This window comes from Schistocerca americana, chromosome 2 (genome assembly GCF_021461395.2).
Source record: "Schistocerca americana isolate TAMUIC-IGC-003095 chromosome 2, iqSchAmer2.1, whole genome shotgun sequence".
Lineage (NCBI taxonomy): Eukaryota > Metazoa > Arthropoda > Insecta > Orthoptera > Acrididae > Schistocerca > Schistocerca americana.
Genome location: NC_060120.1, coordinates 291665311 through 291689753, shown reverse-complemented (window position 1 = coordinate 291689753; position 24443 = coordinate 291665311). Strand labels below are relative to the sequence as shown.

General features: G+C 41.8%; 1 protein-coding gene across 2 annotated transcripts in view; it reads left to right on the top strand.

Annotated features, from left to right (window-relative positions):
• LOC124595567 (ubiquitin carboxyl-terminal hydrolase 31) overlaps window positions 1-24443 on the top strand; it is a 368886-nt gene that overhangs the window by 312636 nt on the left and 31807 nt on the right. For both annotated transcript variants that reach the window (XM_047134354.1, XM_047134355.1), the window contains exons 7-8: window positions 3960-4065; window positions 15714-15854. In XM_047134354.1, the coding sequence (XP_046990310.1) occupies window positions 3960-4065; window positions 15714-15854 (247 nt within the window). The remainder of the gene's footprint in view (window positions 1-3959; window positions 4066-15713; window positions 15855-24443) is intronic.

Below are 24443 nucleotides of genomic sequence, written 5' to 3'. Positions count from 1 at the left end.
ATAGGAATAGATAATACAAATATTAAAGAAGAACTAAAAGAAAAATATAGACAAAGACTAACAAAAATACTGAAAACGGAATTGACAGCAAGAAACAAGACAAAAGCTATAAATACTTATGCTATACCAATATTGACCTACTCATTTGGAGTAGTGAAATGGAGTAAGACAGACCTAGAAGCACTCAATACACTTACACGATCACAATGCCACAAATATAGAATACATCACATACGTTCAGCAACTGAAAGATTCACATTAAGCTGAAAGGAAGGAGGAAGGGGATTTATCGACATAAAAAACCTACATTATGGACAGGTAGACAATTTAAGAAAATTCTTTATAGAACGAGCAGAAACTAGCAAAATACACAAAGCAATCACTCATATAAATACATCGGCTACACCACTTCAATTTCATAACCACTTCTACAACCCTTTAGATCACATAACATCAACAGATAGGAAGAAAGTAAATTGGAAAAAGAAAACACTACATGGCAAGCACCCATATCATCTAACACAGCCACACATCGATCAAGACGCATCCAACACATGGCTAAGAAAAGGCAATATATACAGTGAGACGGAAGGATTCATGATTGCAATACAGGATCAAACAATAAACACCAGATATTACAGCAAGCATATCATTAAAGATCCCAACACCACAACAGATAAATGCAGACTTTGCAAACAACAAATAGAAACAGTAGATCACATTACAAGTGGATGTACAATACTAGCAAATACAGAACACCCCAGAAGACATGACAATGTAGCAAAAATAATACATCAACAGCTTGCCTTACAACATAAACTTATAAAACAACACGTTCCCACATACAAGTATGCACCACACAATGTACTGGAGAACGATGAGTACAAATTATACTGGAACAGAACCATTATAACAGATAAAACAACACCACATAACAAACCTGACGTCACACTCACCAATAAAAAGAAGAAATTAACACAACTAATCGAAATATCCATACCCAATTCAACAAATATACAAAAGAAAACAGGAGAAAAAATTGAAAAATACATCCAACTGGCTGAGGAAGTCAAGGACATGTGGCATCAGGATAAAGTTGACATTAGACCAATTATACTATCAACTACAGGAGTCATACCACACAATATCCACCAGTACATCAATGCAATACAGCTATATCCAAACTTACATGTACAACTACAGAAATCTGTAATTATTGATACATGTTCAATTACCCGAAAGTTCCTAAATGCAATATAACACATACCATACAGTTAAAAGGAAGTGACGCTTGATCAAGGTCTGCGTCACTTTCCATTTTTAACCAAACTTAACGTCTGAGAAAGTAAAGAAATAATAATAATAATTTGTTGGTTGTGGTAAGAAAATCAACTTATTTCTGTGAATTTAGTTTAGTTGTGATCTGTGGTGGTGCACTATAGCTATGTGACAACTTGGTTGACGACAGGAATGATTACTTGAGAATGGGGCTGCAACCCAAAAACTAGTTGCAAAGAGCGAAAAGTATATAAATAAAATAAGAACTGAGTGCATCGGTGAAATTTCTTTTTTCCAAAATGAATTATTTCTGTGAAATTATTCTTGATTCTTTCCCAAGTCTTTGTCAGATACCAGCAAGGGATCAAATTGTGAGACAGAATTACTGATCATTAATTACTTTTAGGTTGTGGAATAGTTTGTTCTGCCAGTAGGTGCATATAAAAGTAAACAACACTGTCTTAGAGTTTGGAACTATTAGTTTCTTCCTCGTGGAGGAAAGAGGGATAAAGTGGTAAAGGTTAAAGAAGGGAAGACCATTCACTCAGCCCCTAGGATGAGAGGAAACCACCTGTTATGATGCCACAAAGAGGTGGAAGGGTTATTTGTATCCTGATGACATTTAAATTTAGTGAAATAGAGGAAACAGTACTGTGTAGAACCCAGTGGAAAAAGTAGTAAACTTTCCACGCCTTTATGTTCTCAGAAATCGTTCATGTTCCTCTACACACAAACCTACCCACATATACACACTGATGAGCCAAAACATTATAACCACTGCCTATCACAGGATTGTGAATGCCATCTGGTAATGTGGCAGTCACATGATGCAGTAAGGAATGTATGTAAACATAACAGTAAAGAATTGGGGCATCATTCTAGCACTGGGCTGCAAATGGGGAAATAAACTGACATAAGCAACTTTCACAAATAGAAAATTGTTATGGCACGGCATCTGGGAATGAGCATCTCGGCAAAGCTGAATCGTCTGTTTGCGTGCTACTGTTGTGATTGTATGTGGGAAGTGACTGAAGGATGATGAAACCACAAGCGAGCCTCATCACAGAATGTGGAGGTCATATCTCTTCAAATATGATGACAGAGTACAGTTGTGGTGCAGGCACAGTTCCTTTAGGACACAGCATTCTGCGTACATTGCTAAACGTGGGGTTTGGTAGCAGATGAACCCTACATCTTCTCATGATGACCCAATGACATCATCAATTAAGACATGCAGTATGCATGTCATCATTCAGATTTTGCAGGGGATCTGTGGAAATCTGTCCTCTGGTTGGATGAATCACATTTCTTGTTATGCCAGGTTGATGATCACATTCAAATACCCTATCACTTAGGAAAACGGCTACAAGACTTCCTATGCACCACAGACGCAAGCCAGTGGGGGCAGAATTACACTGTGGCGGACATTCACCTGGACTTTAATGTTTCCTGTGCAAGTAATCAAAGGCACCATGAAAGCTGTGAACTACATGAACGTTTTTTGTAGACCACTTGCATTCCATCAAGCATGATGGCTTCCCCGTGGTAGTCATACCCCCTAGCGGCATAACTGTCTCTATCACAAGGCCAGAATTATGCTGCAATAATTTGAGAAGCATGATAGTGAACTCACATTGATGTCTCGTCCGCCATATTCAACTGATCTAAATCCAAGGGAACTCAACTGGGATGCTATTCGGCACCAGCTCCGTATCCACAAATCGCTGGAATTACATGCCACAAAGCTGCAAACGACTTCTTGAATTCATGCCGTGCAGAATTGCTGCTGAATTGAGCTTCAAAGGTGAACTATCATGTTATTTGGTAAATTTTTATTATATTTTGGCTCCTCAGTGTGTATGTTGGTTGTAGGGGTTCATAGAAAGGAGTGGTAGTGGCCTTATGAACATGTGGCATACTTACTTAGTTGTTACAGATATTTTATAGTTGCGTTGAGACATATGTACACTAACACATCAGTTTTCACACCAAAAATGTGTTTATTTTTGCTACCAAAAGGGAAACTAAAATCGTAGGAAAGTTCTGGTGGGTTTTAAATACTTTTGGATTAAAGGAGACCACTCACTGAAAAGCAGAAGATTTGAGTTGTCAATAGGCACCCACAAAAAGAAAGAAAACTTGCTATCTTTTGTAGTAATATTTTTTGAGGTAAAGTATTCTAGCACAGCTTTCATAGTATTTTTTAAAAAATTTTTTTGAGCTAGAGTATTCTATCTCCAGCTAGAATAGCTCTAAAAGGGGATTGCTATGAAAGCTAGTAAGTTTCCTTTATTTTTGTGGGTGCCTATCGAGGACTCAATGCTTCCACTTTTCTGTGAGTGGTCTCCTTTAACCCAAAGGTATTTCCAGGAAACAGAAGTTGTTAATTATAATCACAATTGATATTATGATAAATTGATAAAGTATTTAACTTTGCATTTTGTACACTGAGCTTTCAGTTTCAGAGATATATATTTTAAATTATTTTGATTTTACACTGTAGATAGATAGGATTTTTCTGCCTAATTGAAGACTTTTTAATAAAAGAGTAATTGGACAGCATCAGGAAATTGGCTAATGCATGAAGAAGGTGTGTGCATATGTCGTAATGTTATGCAGGTTAGAATATTCAGAATGATTTTGTTTTGAATATTAACTCAAGCAAATTTCCACATTTGCAGCACAATTGCTGATGACAGTGACCAAATGGAAGAACTTGCCAGTGTAAAGCAGCTGAAGATGAGTACAGAGCAGGGCGGAACTGTCAGCCTGGAGGAGTGCTTTGAGGTACAGTAATCGAAGGGAAATAAACAACTGCACTATCATACGGTTTCAAAAATAATATCCACACTTTAAAAAAGTAGAAAGACCAGGATGGAATAACAATATTATGAAAAAGATAGATTGGTGAAAGCAATGAATGGTAGTGTTTAATTGTGGCAAGGTTGCCTCTGCTTCCTCTCATAAATGATAAACCCCGCCTCACAGACCTACTACATTTACCACACCCTTGGAAACTCACTCCCACCACTGTACAGAATTCAGAACCTAAACAGATTAAGAACACTGTCATGAACCTTTCCTCAAAAGACCTTAGTCTCACAGAATTGTCTGCCCTTCCCAAAGGCCTTACATTTTGCCCCATGCTCAGATTCAGTCATGCAGGGCCTTTTAAAGACCTTTTCTTCTCCTGGTCCCTACAATGGGAATACTTCGTTGCCACCAACTATACCAATCAGACTCAATTCAAAACTGGTATTGAATCCCGGCCTGACTAAGTTCACTCATCCCTCCAACAGTGATCCATCTCCGCTGCCCCAAAATCCCTTCCAGTTAACTTTCCAGAATATCCTAACCTCAAATCTCGCTTCACCATCATTACCCGGATCCCCTAACATGGAACCGCATTCCTCAAGAATCTAAAAACCTTCTCCTCCATTCGCTTCATCTGGTCCTCCTCAACCATAGTAGCCACCTCCCTCAATGCTGACTTCCATGTTAAGAGTGACTACCTCAGTATTTCTATCGACATCAAACCTATATATCTGCAATTCAACAGCTAGCAGCACCTCTTCCATACACAGAAGTCCTTTCAGTAAAGCCGAGTCACCTGAGGTGCTTGCATCTGTAGTGACAAGCAGTCTCTCATCAAATATGCCAGGGTTTCTTTGAGGCCTTCACACATTGAAATTACCCTTCCATTCTCATCCAGAAACAATCTACCATGCCATCCCTCTCCAGTCACCTCTCATGTACCCACTGTCCATCCACGAAGGAGCACTCCTTTCATTACTCAGTACCACCCAGTGCTGCAGAAAAGGGATCACATTCTCTGGCAGGGTTTCGACTACATCCCATCATGCTATCAAATGAGAAACATCCTCTCCACTATCCTTATCACCTCTTCTACAGTTGTATGCTGCTGCCCACCTAACCTATACAGTATTCTTGTCCATCCCTATTATACCTCTTCTTCCATCTCTTTCCCTCATGGCTCATATCACTGCAACAGATCCAGATGCAAGACTTGTCCCTTACACACTTCCACTACCATCTGCCCCAGCCCTGTCGAAGGAATCTTCTACACCCGTTAAAGGCAGGTCTGCTCAATGTTTGCTTCACATCCTGCACCATATGGATTCTTCCTACCAACACCAGTTGTTCTGAATTGTGCACGTGGGGACCCTTCCTTCAACGTATCCTTCGTTCCCATAATCCCCATGGCCTTAACCTTCGCTAGTCACTATCTTTCACTACTCACCTATGCCCTTCCCTTCCCTGCTCCTGCTCCCAGCTCAGCATTATACACGCCTTCTACTCCACCGCTGCACTGAGTGAGGTGGTGCAGTGGTAAGACACTGGACTCACATTTGGTAGTATAGAGTGTCATTCAAATTCCCATCCATCCAGATTTAGGTTTCCCATGACCTCCTGAAATAGATGTAGGGAAATACTAAGATGATGCCTCTGAAAAGTATGCAGCACATTTCTGTCCTCATCCTTCCGCAGTGTGAGAATATGCTACATTTCTGATGACCTCACGGTCTACAGGATACATTAAACCTTAGTGGTCTTTCCTTCATTAACTTAATAATATTATGAAAAGGAAAGCTGCTGCTCACCATATCAGGCAGTGCACGTTAAAATAGCCAAATTGAATTTCGAGCTCTTTTGTTCCATGATCTGGATCATGAAGGGAAAAGGTAATGTAATCGCAGCATTGGGCCGAGAGAGAGAGAGAGAGAGAGAGAGAGAGAGAGAGAGAGAGAGAGAGAGAGGGAATGTATGGAATGGGAACTGATACATTAATAACAAGAACAGTTAATTAAAAAATCACAAAATTTTATTAAAACGAAAGGAAGATACAGTATATTTACATTCCTGGAATTAACTTTTTCCCACTGTTTGACATTTTGTTTATTGCTCCCATCAAATTTCCTATGTCAACAATTTTAATTCACACCTGATTTTGCATCAACATATTTATAATTTTCCCACATTTTATGCTGTATGAAAAAATGTACTGGGGGAAAAAACTGACATAAAATGAGGCTGGCATGATGTTGGATGTCAAGTAGTGTTTACAGACATTATGTGGTTAAGTTTCTTGACATCAGATTGCTCTACCTAGCGGATTTAAACCGGTAAATGTGCAAGAGTTAGAAGAATTTGTGCAGTATCTCGTGCTGCTGCTGCTGCCAAACTCTACTCTGCGTGGTAGCTTATAGGAGTAACTAGATTCATACGAATAAAGGTATCATGACCAATCACACCCATTTCCAAACTGCCTCTACAGCACATGTGCAGTTTTATGATTGTTGTAATCATTGTCATACCTCTGTCGGACCATATTTAGTGTATTTTGTCTTTTGGCCACTTGCAGTGCTAGTTGACACCTTCATTCAGTTTGCCTTGCTCAAATGTTTTGTGTTAAACACAGCGCGAATTATATCCTCATGCTGAACAAAATGTGTTTCAAGCATCTAATCTCATTGTTAAGTGAAATATTTACATATGTATGTTTTGTAGTGTTACACAAAAAAACAATGTGAGTGATAGCTTGTGTGTGTATGGTTTTCTATGTAACTGAGGAAGCACAGTACCAGATACGTCAAAAAGACTACTACAGTTCAAGAGACGCAGAAAACACATATGCAAACACCGCACAAAATACTTATGTAAATATTTGCACTTGATATTGAGAAAAAATTCTCAAAATGCACTGTGCTAAGCATGAAAAAATATGTAACTGATGCAGTGTTTCATTATTTAAATAATGGAGTGACCAGGGTTTCACCGTACTAGTTTTTACATCCACAGCTTCATTTATACTCCAGAACTCATCTTAAAGTGCAGGAGATAGATTTACTAAAACTACCAAATTATTTGATGTGTTTTGGACATTGGCCACCTGTTACAGGGTATGTGAGCTAAAATCTGTGCTTTCTCATCTCTACTTAGTGTTCCTCTATAGTTATGTGACTTCATCAAGTTGGTTAATCCAAGAAAGTCATGCACACACACGCTTTGTCCATCCACCCGAACAAAAATTGTGTTCTATACCTAAGAACCTTAACATTATATGATGTTAGGTCCACCCTTCACTTTTTCCATGGAGATGAAAGCACAGTTAGATCAACACCACCACTCCCATATGAAAAGGATAATAATGGCCAGTGTTGGTTGAATGTTTTCACAGAATACTGCCAGTAAAACTCAATTACGTGTTACTATCCATTTTAGGTATACCTGTATAAATAGTGTAGAAGTGATTTTTAGTGAAGTTTTGGTAGAATCCACATATCTTTGGATTAGACCACTCACTGAATATTACAATCATTGAGTCGGTGACAGGCACACAGGAAAAGAGAGAAAAATTTCTAGCTTCTATTGCAGTAATTCTTTTTCAAGCTAGAGTGCATACAGGGGTATGTGCACAAGCTCACCCCCCCCCCCCCCCCCCCCCCCCACACACACACACACACACACAACTTACGCACCTACAGGGTCCTTGCTGGACACACAATCATTGTGTTTCCAGCTGGCACCATGTAGAGGTGTGTGTGTGTGTGTGTGTGTTCTAGCTTGAAAAAGGATACTCCAAACCAAGCAAGTTATCCTTATTTTTCCCTGTGCCTGTTGACAACTCAGTGCTTCTGCTTTTTGGCAAGTGGTCTCTTTTAATCCAAAACTGTATACATGTGGAAGTGAACTATACATGAACTGTCATCATTGGAAGAGATTGTAATCATCCAGTAATCTATTAGAAAAAAATGATGGTAATGACAAAACATCCTGTGGAAAATTATTAAATCCTGTTCCTGAAAACTACCTACAACAGATAGTTTGGAAGTCCATTTATGGTGGAAAAACAACACATTTGGTTGGTTGGTTGGTTTGTGGGGGTCCAGACTACAAAGGTCATCGGTCCCTTACGTCAGATTTAATGGCAATAAATGGACCTGACATACTTGAGAATGTACTTGTTGAAACTGGTATCAGTCACCACGAAGTAGCAGTAGCAACAGTGATTACCTGAGTATAAAGGATGAGTAAAATAAGTGTAAAGATTTAAATTTTCATCAGACTAGATAAATAAAAAATCTACTCACCAAGTGACATCAAGGGAACGCACGCACGCGCGCGCGCGCGCACGCGCACCCACACACCCACACACACACACACACACACACACACACACACACACACACAAGGATTTAACTTTTCCAAGTGTTTGGCACCAGTGGCTCCTTTTTCTGGCAGAAGAGGTGAAGGAAAGACTGATTCAATCTTTATTTGTGATGGAATGCGAAAAATGACTCGTTCCGCATCATTACAATTTATTATGCAAAATGACCCATTGAACATGAAACTATCTAACTAGGAGCTGCTAAGACATGAATTGAGTAAGTAAAAAGGAAGATCAGGTCACTCGGTCACCATGATAACTGCTTCTCTTCCAGACTTAATTATGGAGAATTTGCAGTGAAAAAATATGCTTGCCCAGTATTTTATATTCATTGCACTTTGTCATATGTCACTACATACAGAATATGGCTGCTGTTGCAATTTTTAGTCTGAAGACTGATTGAAGCAACTCTTCAAGGTAGTCTGTCCTGTGCAAATCTCTTCACCCCTTCATAACTACCACAATATACATTCATTTGATGAACCTACTTACTGAATTCAAGACTTGGTCTCCATCTACAATTCTTACCCCCAACACTTGGTTACAATACTACATTGATGATTTCTTAGTATCTCAGATTGTGTGTTATGAAATGATCCCTTCTTTTAGTCAAGTTATGCCACAAATTTCTTTTCCCCTCAGTTTGATTCAGTACCTCCTCATTAGTTATGTGGTCTACACTTCTAATTTTCAGCATTCTTCTGTAGCACCACATTTCAAAAGCTTCTATTCTTTTTTTGTCTTTGGTGTTTATTGTCCACATTTCACTTCTGTACAAGGCTACACTCAAGACAACTATCTTCAGACAGGACTTCGTAATACTTAAATTTATATTAGATAGTAGCAAATTCTTCTTTCTCAGATGATTTTCTTTTTCAGATGATTCCCTCAGTGTCATTTGATTAACAAGAGCTATTCAGAAAGTAGGAACATTTCCGTCTGATGCCACTAGGCGCATGCCAATCGCATATATTTTGGTATGTGCATGCTCAACAGCTCAGTCAGCATCCATCCGTGACAGCGGGGACATCTGTGCGTGTCTGGTTTTTTTTTAATATTTGAATTTGAAATGTGCACTGCATTTGAAAATTCAGCCAGTTGTGAGATGCGTTCTGTGATATGGTTTTTGTTGGCAAAAAACCTAAAACCTATAGAAATTTATCGTGAACTGTGTGAAGTGTACGGAAACAACGTAATAAGTGAATGTTCCGTCTGGAAATGGTGCATTTGGTTTAAAAATGGCCATACCAACGTTCGTGATCAAGAGAAGAGTGGACGCCCGAGTATTGTGACTGATGATCTTGTCGCTAAAGTTGATGAAATGATTTGTGAAAACTGTCGCTTCGCAATAACGGAGCTCCACAAGTTTGATGGACTTTGATGTTTGAAATTGTCACTCAAAAGCTAGGCTACCACAAATTTTGTGCACGATGGGTGCCCAAAATGCTTACAGAGCACCATTAAAAACAGCGAATGGGGCCAACGTTGACATTTCTGTGACCTACCACAAACATGGGGATTCATTACTGGATTGAATCGTAACTGGTGACGAGACTTGGGTGAAACATGTCAATTGCGAGACATAATTACAGTTCATGGAGTGGGGGCGCACAAGGTCCCCCAAGAAACCAAGAAAATGTTTGTGAACCTTGTCAGCAAGGAAGTTGATGGCAACAGTGTTTTGGGATAGGCAAGGCGTGCTTCTTATTGATTTTCTTTAACATGGAGCAACCATAAATTCTGCCCGGTACTGTCAAACTTTGCACAGCCTTAGAAAAGCAGTTCAAAACAAACGCCGAGGAAAGCTGTTGTCCAAAATTTTGTTTTTGCATGACAATGTCCAGCCTCACACGGCAAACTCCACTAAAGAACTTCTTAATTCATTCAAATGGGAAATTTTCCCTCATCTGCCCTACCGCCCCGATCTTGCACTAAGCGACTTCCACTTGTTTCCCAAGATGAAGAACTGGCTTGGAACGCAGCACTTTGATGACGACGCGGAGCTCCAGGCGGGTGTGACTCACTGGTTGAAGTCTCAGGTGACAGAATTTTATGACGAAGGTCTTCCAAAGCTTGTCCACTGCTATGATAAGCGCCTCAGTGTGTTTGGTGACTGTGTGGAAAAGTAATGTCAGTCGCTCTTTCAAATATATATATAATATGTATTCCTTGTACTTAGTTCTTTTTTAATGTCAAAATGCTCCCTACTATCTGAATAGCCCTTGTAAATCAACTATGTTTCATTGCTGATGTTATACTTTTGCTGATGCTCACCTATCCATTCCATTCATCTGCTCTTCCAAGTCCTATGCAGTCCCTGACAGAACTACAGTGTCATTGGAAAATCTGAAAGTTTTATTTCTTCTCATTGAACATTAATTCTATCTCCAAATTTCACCGTTTCACATTGGTTTCCTTCAAAGCTTGCTCTATGTACAGGTTCAATAACATCAGGGATAGGCTACAATTCTGCCTCAGTCCATTCTCAACTACTGCTTCTCTTTTATGTCCTTAGACCAGTATAACTGCAATTTGTTTGCTGCACAAGTTACAAATAATCTTTCCCTCCCTGTATTTTGTCCCAGCTAACTTCAGAATTTCAAAGAATCTGTTTGAAGTAACATTGTCAAAGCTTTCTCTAAATCTTCAAACACTATAAATATGGGTTTATCTTTCTTCTAAAATAAGCCATAAGATCAGAATTGCCTCTGTTGTTCCCATATTTCTTTGGAATCCTAACAGGTCTTCCCTGAGGTCAGCTTCTGCATTTCCCTATTCTCCTGCAAATAATCCAAGCCAGTATTCTGCAACCATGACTCAAAACTGATAGTTCAGTAATACTTCACCTGACAGTACTTGGAATTACTACATTTTTCTTGGCAGCTAAAAGGGATGTTTCAGTTGTTCCATAAATTTTGCGCACCCAGTAGAATAGTTCTGTCCTGAATCTGGGGGAATGTCTATGTCAGGGCCATGTTTTGACTTTGCCCTTTCAGGGCTCTGTTGTATCTTCTCTCATCTCATTTAACTTATTCCATTTCTTGTAATATTATTTTCAAAGTTCATTCCCCTTGTATAACTCATCTATATATCCCTTCCACCTTTCAGTTTTCCCTTATTTGATTAGGTCTGTTCACCATCTGAGCTCTTGATGTTCATACAGCTGCTTTTGTCCAAAGGCCTCTATAGTTTCTCTGTAGGCAGTATCTGTCTTTCCCCACAGTGAAATATGCTTCTAAATCCTTACATTTGTCCTCTAGCCAATCCTGCCGTTCCTGTCAGTCTCATTTTTTAGACTTCCTCACCTGCTTCACTTTTATATTTTCTCCTTTCATCAGTTAAATCCAGTATGTCCTGTGTTATCCAAGGATTTCTACTAGGCCTTGTCTTTTCACTCATTTGATAATCTGCTGCCTTCACAATTTCTGCTGTCTTGTACTGTATTCCTTTCCCTGCTCTAGTCAGTTGTTGCCTAATGCTCCCCCTGAAACTCTAGACACCCTCTCATTCTTTCGACTTACAGTTTATAAACATAGTTCATAACCAATAAATTGTATTGGATGAACTGCTACCCCTAGAAATGTCTTACAGTTTAAAATCCGGTTCTGTAATCTGTGTCTTAGCATTATATAATCAATCTGAAAACTTACAGTTTCTCCAGGTTTCTTCCATGTATAAACCCTTCTTTCGTGAGATAGTGATGATTAAGTTATGCTCTGTGCAAAATTCTGTCAGGCAGCTTCCTCTTTCATTCCTTTCCCCCAGTCCATATTCACCTAATATTTTTCCTTCTCTTCCTTTTCCTACTATCAAATTCCAGTTCCCCATCCCAATTCAATTTTTGTATCCATTAAGTATCTGAATAATTTCTTTTATCTCACCAGACATTTCTTCAGTCTCTTAAACAGTGGAGCTGGTTGGCATATCAACTTGAACTACAGGGTGTACATAAAGTCTGGGAACACTTTCAATTATTTATTGCACAAGAATTAAACATTGTACAGATGTCATGCATATTGCATTTTGAAGAGAAACTCTGAAAGTTTTTTTACAAACATTTGATATGTGAATCATGAGCGACCCAGCAGACATCAGGATGGTAATCGAATTCTTGCCTTGCCCATCCCAGCATGGCATCGTCGACTGTGGCAGTCGCTTCCCGTGTTCTCTCCCGGAGCTCAGCTAGAGCTCATGGTAGAGGTGCTACATACACCAGATCTTTAATGTGTCTCCACAGAAAAAAAGTCATACGGAGTGAGATCTGGTGGTCTGGGAGGCCATTTCATGGAACAGCTGTCCCCTTCTGTAGCACAGCCAATTCATCGATGCGGCAGCTTCGTGTTCAGGTTCCCATGAACTTCACGGTGGAAATGTTGCAGGACTTTTCCACACTGTCATTGGAGCCATTTCAAGTTCACGAGATGCACAACGCACTGGTTTCTTTAGACTCCTTATGAATGTCTCTTGTATGCGCTCCACATTCACTTCACTCACCCAGGGATGTCCAATTCTCTTTGCCAGGCACAAGCAACCCGTCGTAATGAATTTGTTGTGCCAGTGGTAAATGACCTTTCTTGTTGGTGGCTTCTTACTGTACTTGGTTCTAAACATCCGTTGAACAGGTGTAGCACACTTGTTTTTGTCCAACTCCAACACACAGAAAGCTCGCTCCGCATGTGAACTCGCCATTTTTGCGACTAGTGCTATCAGCAAATTACCAAACTTGGGGTTTCTCTTCAAAATGACGTGTGTATGATATCTGTACAGTGTTTGGTTCTTGTGCAATAAAAAATTGAAAGTTTTCCTGGACTTTATGTACACCCTGTACTACGGTGGGTGTGGAGTTGTGTCTGTTCTGGCTACAATAATGTGTTCAATATGCTGTTCATAGTAGCTTATTTGTGTTCCTATTTTTTAAATTCATTATTAAACCTGCTCCTGCATTACCCTATTTGATTTTGTATTGATAACCCTGTATTCACCTCACCAGAAGTCTGGTTACTCCTGCCACCGAACTTCACTAGCTCCTGCTGTATTTAACTTTAACCTGTCCAGTTTCCTTTTTAAATTTTCTGACTTCCTGCCCAAACAAGGGAGCTGACATTCCACGCTTTAGTCCGTATGACGCCAGTTTTGTTTCCCCTGAAAGTGACATCCTTGTGAGTAGTCCCCACCTGGAGATCCAAATGGGAGATTATTTTACCTGAGAAGAAGCCCTCATCATTTATCCATACAATAGATCATCATTTAACCATACACTATAGCTGTATGCCCTTCGCAAAAATTATGACTGTAGTATCACCTTGCTTTCAGCAGTTCATAGTAACCACATTGCTTTCATCTACTTTCTCAAAAGGTTTAATAGTACAGTGGCAGTTAGGTCCTGCATCCTTTTTATCTCCAGTTACTCCAGAACAAGATTCATACTATTCACCTGCTTTACACCACTTCTGCTTATACTTCCTTCATGAGGTACATGTCATCCTCTTCTAAGAAGATCTCTTCATCTGTCTTCTGCTCCTTCAGACAGGTATCTGAGACAGTGACAGATAGCTTAATATTAAGGCCATGAAGAAATCCTCTGCAGATTATCCGATTGCTAACAAATATTATTATTATTATTAATATTATTATTATTATTATTATTGTTACTATTGTTGTCATCATCATTATTATTATTATTATTATTATTATTACTATTATTTTCACTTGGGTGAATATAAATGAAGAGATATGCGTATACACACCATCAACAACAGCCATTCAATGACAACCTTGTGTTTCATGCACTACAGGAGCATAATGGGATGTACATACACGTACCAATATTTTCATGAAGATTTGCAAATTTATGTACTTCTGAGTCATTGGGAATATACTCAGGATCCTGGTCAGAGATATCAGGACGACTAAACAGTCTTCATTTTCTTCTAATTCGTCAAATGTGGTCATAATCGTGGAAAACATACATGGGGCCCCTCTCAGTGCTAGCCATTTTACCTGTCTTTCGTCATTATGTTGCTGCAGCAGGCAGCCACTAGTGTTTACCATGAAGCATAACCCTGATATTTGTTTACTGAAATTTGAACCTGTTCCTGGTGTATTATATTCTGGTGTTCATAGTTAGTGCTGATTGCCTTACAACTCAAAATACGTGTGCTGATCCTTGCACTTGACTCCACGAAATAAGCACTTACCAGACAACTGTGTGAAGGGTGAATAATTGTTTCCCATGGCCCTGATTAAAAATGTGTGGTTTATGTTTGCTATTGTTAGCAGATGCCAGTGTCTATATATTTAAATTAGCAAGTGTATTACTCTTTCCAAATGGTGTAACAATAAACAAGATGGCCATGCAAGCATACATAATATACTAACTTGCTTAAAATGTTTTTAAGTATATGTATGTATTATTTATTTATTTATTTATTATTACATGCCACCTGACTACTTATGGTCACTTTACACCTTCATTTATTTTCCTTTTCCTCTGTCTGGAATTTCATATGCTTCCTGTACATCATCATCTTTTCACTGGCTTGCTTTCCTTGCACTTTTCTTAAAGTTCGTCCACGTCTCTTAGGTCCTTTTTCAGATTTAACCTCTTCCAAATTCTGCATTTTGCTTGTAAATGTATTTGCTTCCAACATTTGGGGCTATGTGTTGTCAGACCTGTCTTAATCTTTTCTCACTTTCTTAATCCCTGTTGCAGCATGTATCTTTTCCTTCAGTAGAAAGTTGAATATTTGTTTGGTTATGTGTTTTCATTCATTCTTTACATGTGTCCATGAAATGTTAGCTGCCTCGTAGGCATAGTTTTCAAAATTCTTTCTGTGTTCTGTGTGACTTCTGTGTTGCTTCATTGTTTCCATCTGCCTTCAGTTCAATCTGCACCTATAATTTTCCTTTCCCAGACCTTTAGCTCTTCCGGACTACATGTTGTCATGAGCCATTTACTAGTGTAGAGGTATTCCAGTTTGACAGTGGTGTTGTAGTGGATTAATTTGACATTCCTGGAGAGACACTTCGTATTGTGTTTTTTTTTTAATTTATGTGAGTCAAATGTCCAGCTGCAGCTTTTTCGTGTCCATTCTCCTGTGAAGTTCTTGCCAAGGTACTTATCGACACTTTCAATCTGACCTGTCCCCGTTTAATTGAATTTTGGTCCATATTTATCACAAGTTTTATCTTTGTAATTGTTATCCTGAGTGGTGTTATTTTGACATTGCTATTTATTTTTATACAGTTGTACACACGAGCAGAAGTGCTGAGCGCTGAAGATGCCTGGCATTGCCCATACTGTAATCGCAAGCAAGAGGTAGTCAAGAAGTTGGGTCTGTGGTCTCTGCCAGATATTCTTGTGATACACCTAAAACGTTTCAGACAGGTATGTAGTGTTTACTGTTAATATTGTAACTGTGTGCACACTGGTAGTTATCAAACTAATTAAATATATTTCACAATATATATTGGTATCTGTAACATAATAAAAATTGATTTGGTTTAAAGTATTCTTCCTCAGTTATCATTTTTTATATTGTGTAAGAAGCAGCGAGTTTCTTAACTTTTGGCATAACAGTTGCTGACATTTAAAATAGAAAAAAAAACCACAATATATCCTCATTTCAAACTTAATGTTTTTCCACGAAAGGGACAATATAGTTGAAAGTAAATTTTAAAATTGTATCAGAATCAAGTCTTTTAATTGTTGATATGGTCATGGAAAATCTTGGGCTGAACACAAGAACTGGTATGAGGAAAGACAGTCACTCACAATACTAGAGCATTTAGCAATAGGGGAGATAAGCACATAAACGACACAGTTAGTGTCATATCTCACTGAGTTGCAGCTCTCCTCAGATGTTATTCATTTACACAGCAGGGTACAAATCTCATAAACATGTATTTATAACTTAAATAATATATAACCTAAAGATATGTCATAAAAATTCATTGCCATATGTTTGAATATCATAGCTACAAATTTTTTGGTTAAATTCGTATGCACACAATTCTGAACAAGTACTGATTGGGCATGAAATACCTGTCAATGACTCATGTCCAGTGTGCGACCACAGTCCTAAACCAAAATTCACAACAAAACCAAGTATTTACCTCATCAAAGTCCTAGGAGGAGGACAGGTCCATTGTTGATAATCCATCTGTAAGTGAGTTGTGCTATCATCCATGGAGCATGATGAGCTGTGATAGGACAGGGATTAAGTGAAGACTTTGAGATACTGCTTCACCAGCTCACAACCAGACACTCCCCTTTCAACCTAAACTAGGCCTTAGGCTATGCTACAGATTGAAGGGTCACAGAATGTGCACCCATGAGTGTTTTGTGCGACGCATAAGCCATGGCAAGGATGCTGGGCTGTGTACACAGTGTGGTGCTTTGTCAGCATTCCTGAAGTTCTGGGGGAGCCATGGCTATCTACAGCAGCAGAGGGTTGCATCTTTACACACACTGCTCGGCCTGGGCCTCCCATGGGACTGGGAGCACTGGGGCGGCGGGGCACTGATTTAGAAACTGGTTGTATCAATCACCTTTTCATAAACTCTAAAGGCAAGCCGCATGCTTTAGGAATGCCCCGAGTTAAACTGATGGCATCATTTCTCACATCCTAAACTCTGAACCCCCCCCCCCCCCCCCCCAAGGGCTCATGGTTCTTCCATGAGTTCATGTGTGGGGCACGAGGGACCCTGAGATACTGCTGCCCATTCTTCCTTCCTGGGCTGCATTTCCTTCCCCTTGCCCCTCGCTCCCTGTCCTCTATCCTTTCCTTCTGCCCTTCTTTCTCCTCACTTGATGTTCTAACTTATGTTGACCTGGATGTCCACCTGGTTTCTTGTATTCCTCCCGGCTTTTGTTCCTTTGCCTTTTCTTTTTCACCTTTCCTTTTTTGGCATTTTTGATCCCCCTTTGGGGTTTGACCTCCACTTCTAAATTTTCTCTCTGTAGTGCGAGCCATTTTGGGAAGAACTGCCTACCTAGCAGCTGCTGTGTGGATTCCTCTCCTCCCCCTCCCCCCCTCATTCCTCCCTTCCTTCCCCACTGTAGACCACCATTCTCCCTCTCCCAGTCTGCTAGATCATGAGCATGTGTAGCCAGTCCTTGTGGTGGAGGTGTTATGTACCCAGCTGGCTGAGCTCCCTGATAACACAGGGATCACATTTCTAATACCTAAGCTGTTGCCTCCCCATGTATGCCTAGGAGTGGTTGCTCGTCATTCTGGAGCGTTGGAACTCCCAGCAGTGGCTGCCATTCCAGGTGGCTTTTGCTGTGACTGGATGACACCCACAGCGATATCCATTGATTGGAGTGGATGGTATCAGGGCTGATGCTTTGCATATGAATTATGTTAAGCTCCAAAAAACTGGCCGATCTTTTACAGCTATCTGTTCTTTTGGCAATGGATCAGTTAATGCTGCTTCTTATGACCCTGCAGCCTTCCCTTCCCTGGCTACATCCTGGGAGGAGGGCCAGGCTCACCAGCTTGAGGTGAAATACTCCCTGCACTACTTGGTCTGTATTAGGACTTTCACCCCACCATGCCATTACTTTTTGCGAAATTTGTTGAAGACAAGTTTGGCGAAGTATAGTCTCTCAGTAAGGTGCGGTTCGGTTCATTGTTGTTCAAAACTACTTCTGCCGCTTAAACTGCAGCTCTTCATGCTTGTGAACATTTTGGTGGCACCCCAGTGTCCATTACTCCTCATCAGTTTTTGAATATGGTTCAGAGTCATTTTTCATTGGGATCTCATCCTCCATACTGATGAGGAACTCTGGGCCAGGCCAATCTGAAATGATGCAGCATTCATTTTGTTTGGAATGTTCAAAAATGTCCAAAGGTCAATCTCATCAATACCAGGATCTTTATTTTGCCATTTCAGGGAGATACACTCCCAGAGAAGGTCAAGGTTATGGTTTACTTGTGTGATGTGAAGCTGTACGTCCGCCACCCATGATGTATTTTTGGTGCTTGCGTTTCAGGCATAAGTCTTCTTGCTGTCCGGAGGGCCCTCCGTGCAGTGAATTGGGACACCCATTGCATGATGGGGCCCCTTTGTTCCATCGTCCGTGTTTGTTAACTGTAATGACTGTCACTCTCCACACTCATCGGACTGCCTGGTTTATAAGAAGGAAAAGGAGATAAAAGTGTATAAGTCCCTTGATTGTTTCTCCTACACTGTGGCTCGCCAGAAATATGACCATCTTCACTGTGTGTGCTGATGACATCTAACTTCGCCTCTGTTACATCCCTTCCTCCTCCTCCCCCTTCCTTACCCCAGTCCCATCCCCCTCTCCTCTTCCCTCTGCTGTCACAACTCATCAGTGGGACCCACAGTCGTCCTGCTCTCTCTGTTGCGAATCTTGCACTCCCTCAATTCCCTGCCCTCCTCAAACTATGAAGGAGAAAGAAATGTATGTCCCAGGAAAGGCCCCCCTCCAGTGCTCCTGAAGGCCTGTGCTCTGAGCCTGACGTCTTCATGGATGTCACCCTGTCCTCGTTTTAATGGGTAGTGACTTGGCAGCATGACAGGCTCCAGCCCATTTGCCGCGCATTTGGATCCCCATTCTGTGCATATTCAGTGTAACTGTAATGGATACGACCATCACTTCCCGAAGTTGCAGTCCCTGATTTCCTTTTACTTGGCAGCTTGTGTCATTCCCCAGAAATTTCATTTTACTGATGCTCACTCATCAGCTCCTCATGGGTTCCATGTTTTCTGTCAGCCCTTTGAGGATTTTGGGTGGCGTTCACATGTTGGTCCATACGAATGTTGTTACATCGTGGATCCCCCTTCGTACTACATTGGAAGCAGTTGCCGTCCGTGTCCACTTTGACTCTGCAGTCATAGTTTGCACTCTCTATATCGCTCCTGACAGGCCGCATACACCCACTGCCCTTCTTCAGCAACTCCTCCCTTCATTCCTCCTACTTAGGGATTTTAATATCCTTCACCCTTTGTGGCACAGGCACATAAGTTTCATCTAACAGGGGCTCCTCATTGACCAGTTTCTTGCTGAACTAAACCTGTGCCTTTTTAGGGAGGGTTCCCCTACTCATTTTAGTGTTATCTATGGCACTCTTCTGCTTTTGATCTTTCACTCACTTCCCTTCCCCTCTTGCTTCCTTACACATGATGACATATTCTGACTTCCTGTTGATTCTCTGGTTCACTCCCCCCCCCCCCCCCCCCCACCCCCCCATCCCCATCCTGCCCGATGGCGAAGTTACTGTGCTGGGCTTTCCATCATGCTCTTTGGCCTCTATCTGCCTTCCAGGTCGTGTATTGATGAAGTCATTTGTGATATGTCCAATAAAATAATTTGCATCAATGGCATTCTGTTCGCTGCTTGATGGACACTCTTCACCACCGGTCAGTTCCGTGTTGGAGCTCACCCATTGCCACCACCATTCATGGTTGTTGTTGTTTCTTGCAGCCTCTTAAGCGGCATACGTCATCTGCTGGTTGTATGACCTTTAAACATCTTCACGCCAAAATCCTTTACTTAATCAAACAGATCAAACAGGTGTGTTGGGAACACTTTTAACTCCTTCCTAGGTTCTTCTGTCTCTTCGCCACGTGTGTGGACTACATTGCACCCTCAGAGGTTGTGAGTGACTATCCTCCATTTCAGGCCTTGCCTTTCCAGGTGGCCTTTGCACAGATCCATCAGTTCTCAAGGAACACTTCACAACCCATTTTGCAACTGCATTACCCGTCAGTCTCCTATCCAGCCGCCTTCTTCCTCCAGAAACAGTGAACTGCAGCTTCCCATATAAGTTTCACCTCTTGTGAGGAGGAATCCTACAGTGAACCTTTTACTAAATGGGAACTTTTTCTGATCCTCTCTTCTTCCCTCAATTCAGCCCTTGGTCCTGATTTAATCCATAACCATTTGCTTCAACTCCTCAGTCCTCCATGACGACAGTATTTCCTCCAGGTGTTGAACTGTACTTGGCTCCAAGACATTTCCCCTCGAGAGAGAGTGTTGTGGTTCCTATCCTTAAGGCAGGCAAGGACCCATCATCCTCTGATAGTTACAGCCAGTCATTGTGACCAATGACACCTGTAAATTATTTGAAAGGATGGTGGCTCATAACCTCAGTAGCGTCCTCGAATCTTGGGATCTTTTCTCCCTTCACCAATGCGGCTTTTGGGAGGGATGAACTCCGATCAGTCACCTGTTTCGATTGGAAACCTCAATTTGGCAGTCCTTTTCTCAGCACCACCATCTTATCACAGTTTTCTTCGATCTTTGTAAGGCCTACGACACAGCTTGGTCATCACATTCTGCTTACACTCCATGAGTGGAGCCTAACAGCTCCTGTCTCACCAGTAATTCAGAGTTCAGATTGGCACTGTTCTCAGCTCTCCGCAGACCCAGGAGAGTGGCATTCCAATGGGCTACATATTCAGTGTCCTTACTTTTCTCATTGCTATAAATGGACTTATACCTTCTGCCAGACCTTTGATCACTTCTTCTCTGTATGTAGATGATGTATTTGGGATAGCTCCCACTTGGCCTCTGCAGAGTGACAGCGCCAGGTTGTCATCCAGTGCACTTCCATGTGTATGCTCTCACATGATTTTCAGTTCTCCCCCCATAAGTTGTGGTTGGTGCATTTCCGTTGCCGTTCAGAAGCTCTACCTTGATGCCCAACCTCTGACCATGATCCCCCAGTTACATTTCTTGTTTCTTCTTTTTGAAAACAAGTTTAATTTGTTGCTCCTTATCTGCCTTTTGAAGGATGCATGTTTTCGTAAACTCAATTTGCTGTTTTATAAAATCAATTTTCTTCACTCCCTTGCCCACACTTCTTGGGGTCCAGATCATTATACTCATCTCGGCCTTTATCGAGAGTTACTTCTATCTCATCTGAATGATGGTTGTCAAGTTTATGGGTCAGCTGCCCATTCCACAATGCTGCCTTGAACCCAGTTTACCCTCATGGTATCTGTTTAACCACTGGTGCCTTTCGCACTAGTCATGTCAATGATCTTCTGGTTGATGCTGGGATCCCTCCACTTTTGGTCCGACAGTCCCAGCTCCTGTTCCCCCCCCTGCAGGGGGCTCGCCACTCTTTCGTGGGTTTGTGCTTGACTACCATGGTAGCCCCAGCCTTTGCAGCATTTTTTCCCTTCTATGCTGCATGTCTATCCTCTTGATATCCTTTTTCCCCCCTCACTTGGGGAACATGTCTGGAATGTTATTGGGAATGTTCTGCATTGTCTGTTGCTGACTTAAGAACAGCCTCACTTTTATTTTTCGCTCCCTTTTCCTTTCTTTGTTTCCCTTCTCCTCTCGTCCCTCTACTTCAGTGTTTGAAGTTCCTCTTTTTCTTCTTCCTCCCTGTGTTCTCCTGAAGGCCGGCCCATGAGTCTGACGTGTAACAAGTGACCGGGTAATGCATGATTCCCAGCACCGGGTTGACAGGTAGGGTTTGCGCGTACCCTCTGGTATGGGCCAGACCGAGGGATGGGTGATTGCCTGAGCTACAACCTTCCCAAATTGCCAATTGGTCCCTCTGTCAGGTGTTCAGGAGGTGTGAACAATCACCTAAGGCAAGTGCACCCCCTTGTGAAGGGGGCCCCCAGTTGGAAGGAGCGCATCATTGGAGATGCTGGCAGTCATGGCGGACTTTCTCACAATGAGTCAATCGTCTTCCCAATCAACGTCTACGAAACATAAATACAATGAGGCTAATGATTCAAAGACCCTTCTCGTTGCACCACAGTTCCTCATGGTCCCACAGACTGAAGACGGTCAGTCTTTCGCCACAGTAAATCTGTTTATTATTCAGAAAGGTGTTGATGCAACTGCCAGCCCTCTGAAATGTTGCTCTCGTTTACGGAATGGCACTTTGCTTTTGGAGACTACTTCTGATTGTCAAGCACAACGCTTCTCCAAGGCTATCCTGTTCGTGTCGAGGCCCATAGAACTTCAAATTCTTCCCGTAGCGTAATTTACACCAGGCTGCTAGACAGTTAAACTGAGGCCAAAATCCAGTCTTACATCTCTGATCAGGATGTCGCTTCCATCCCTTGTGTAATGAAAAAGGTACATTCCTCCTTACTGCCCATCTACACTCTTTTTCTCACCTTTGATAGAGTGGTACTTCCATCCAAGATCAAAGCAGGCTATTAAATTACCACAGTCCAGCCGTACATTCAGAACCCGATGCGGTGCTACCAGCATCATCATTTCAACCTTACTAGAACATCTTGTCGACACACAGCTAAATGGGTCACGTGCATGAGCGTGATTGTCCACCTCCTTCTCCACACTGCATAAACTGCAACCATGCCGCTTCCTCTGAGGATTGTCCCATGTATCTGATGAGCAGGCTGTTCAAGAGATCTGGATAAAGGAAACAGTGCCTTACGCAGTAGCTCACAAGTTACTGGCTATTCACAAATCCTGCATTCTTCCATCTGGCACCTATAGTACTGTTCTTGTTACCCCTCGCTCCATGAAGGACATGGCCATGCAGACGTGCAACCTCCAATTCACCTCTGAGGTTGTGAAATCGCTCAGTGTCAATGTAGCATCGTGCCATCCCCCCGTCTAGCAGTGCAACAATCCGTCAAACTCTCACCTCACAGGGCGAAGCCACCAGCTACACAAATGGTAGGCCGGAAAGGACAGAAGGAATACTTCCATGAAGACTTCCTCCATCCCTCCAGCCAAACAACACCCGATTCTTCCTCTAACTGGAAAGGCTCCAAGAAGTCCACCAAAGGCAAATGATCTTCTCCTTCACCAACTCAAAGATCCTCTTCAATGGTGTTTCCACGTGATACATTAGCCCCGCTGGCCTCCGTGTCGCCGGTGTGCATCACCAACCGTTTTTCAGCGTTGGACTCCACAGACTGACTGCACAAGCAAACTGATGATTCTGTGGACCCCATGGAGCAGGATGCTCCTGCTTCTGTGTAGTAGCGACTCTTCACCAGCTGTCACTCAGCAGCCACCGAGGTGACACCCCTGCATCTCTTCCTCACCATGACTCTCCTCCATAGGAATGCTTGCAGCCTTCAGTCCCACAAAGAGGATTTACGGCTACTTTTAGCATCGCAGTGTCCTCTTGTACACTGCCTTCAGGAAACGAAATTGTGCCCTCACGACCCGCTTTGAGCTTTCACATTTTCTACCGATTCGTTTTGACCTTACCCCTGAGGTCGGCACTCCATCTCATGGGGGCATCATGCTGCTCATATGGGATGACATTCATAGTCAACCCATCTCCCTGACTACCCATCTTCAAGCTGTTGCAGTTCGCCTTTTCCTTCCCCACCTGACTTTTTCCCTCTGTACCATTTATGTCCCTCTGACATTCGATGTCACCAGGGCAGACTTCCTTCAGGTTATAGGGCAGCTACGTCCCCCATTTATGGTACTTGGTAATTTTAATGCACATCATCCTTTTTGGGGTTCTCCCAGGACCTGTCAGAGAGGTGCCCTCTTGGCTGACCTTCTTAACCAGCTTAACCTCTTCTGCCTTAACACTGGGGCACCCAATTTCCTTTTCGACTCTTCGCACACTTATTGTCATTTGGACCTATCCACCTATCGTTCTGCACTGCCCAGCCTGCCCATCATCTCGCTGCCCAGCCTGCCCATCGTCTCGAGTGTTTCCGTTCTTTCTGACACCTACTTGAGTGACCATTTCTTGTGTGCTATCCATTTTCTGACTCCTAGCCCATCCATGTGCACGCCCAAATGACAGCTTACTAAGGCTGACTGGCAGATTTACTCCTCCCTGATGACCTTAAAAGAACAAGATTTCCCCAGTTTTGATGACCAGGTAGAATATCTCACAAACTTATCGTTACTGCTGCAGAACGTTCCATTCCTTGCGCTTCCTCTTTACCAGGTCGTGTTCCAGTCCTCTGGTGGACTGAGGCATGCTGTGATGCAATTCACACACGGAGACATTCTTTCCGCATTTTTAACCATCGT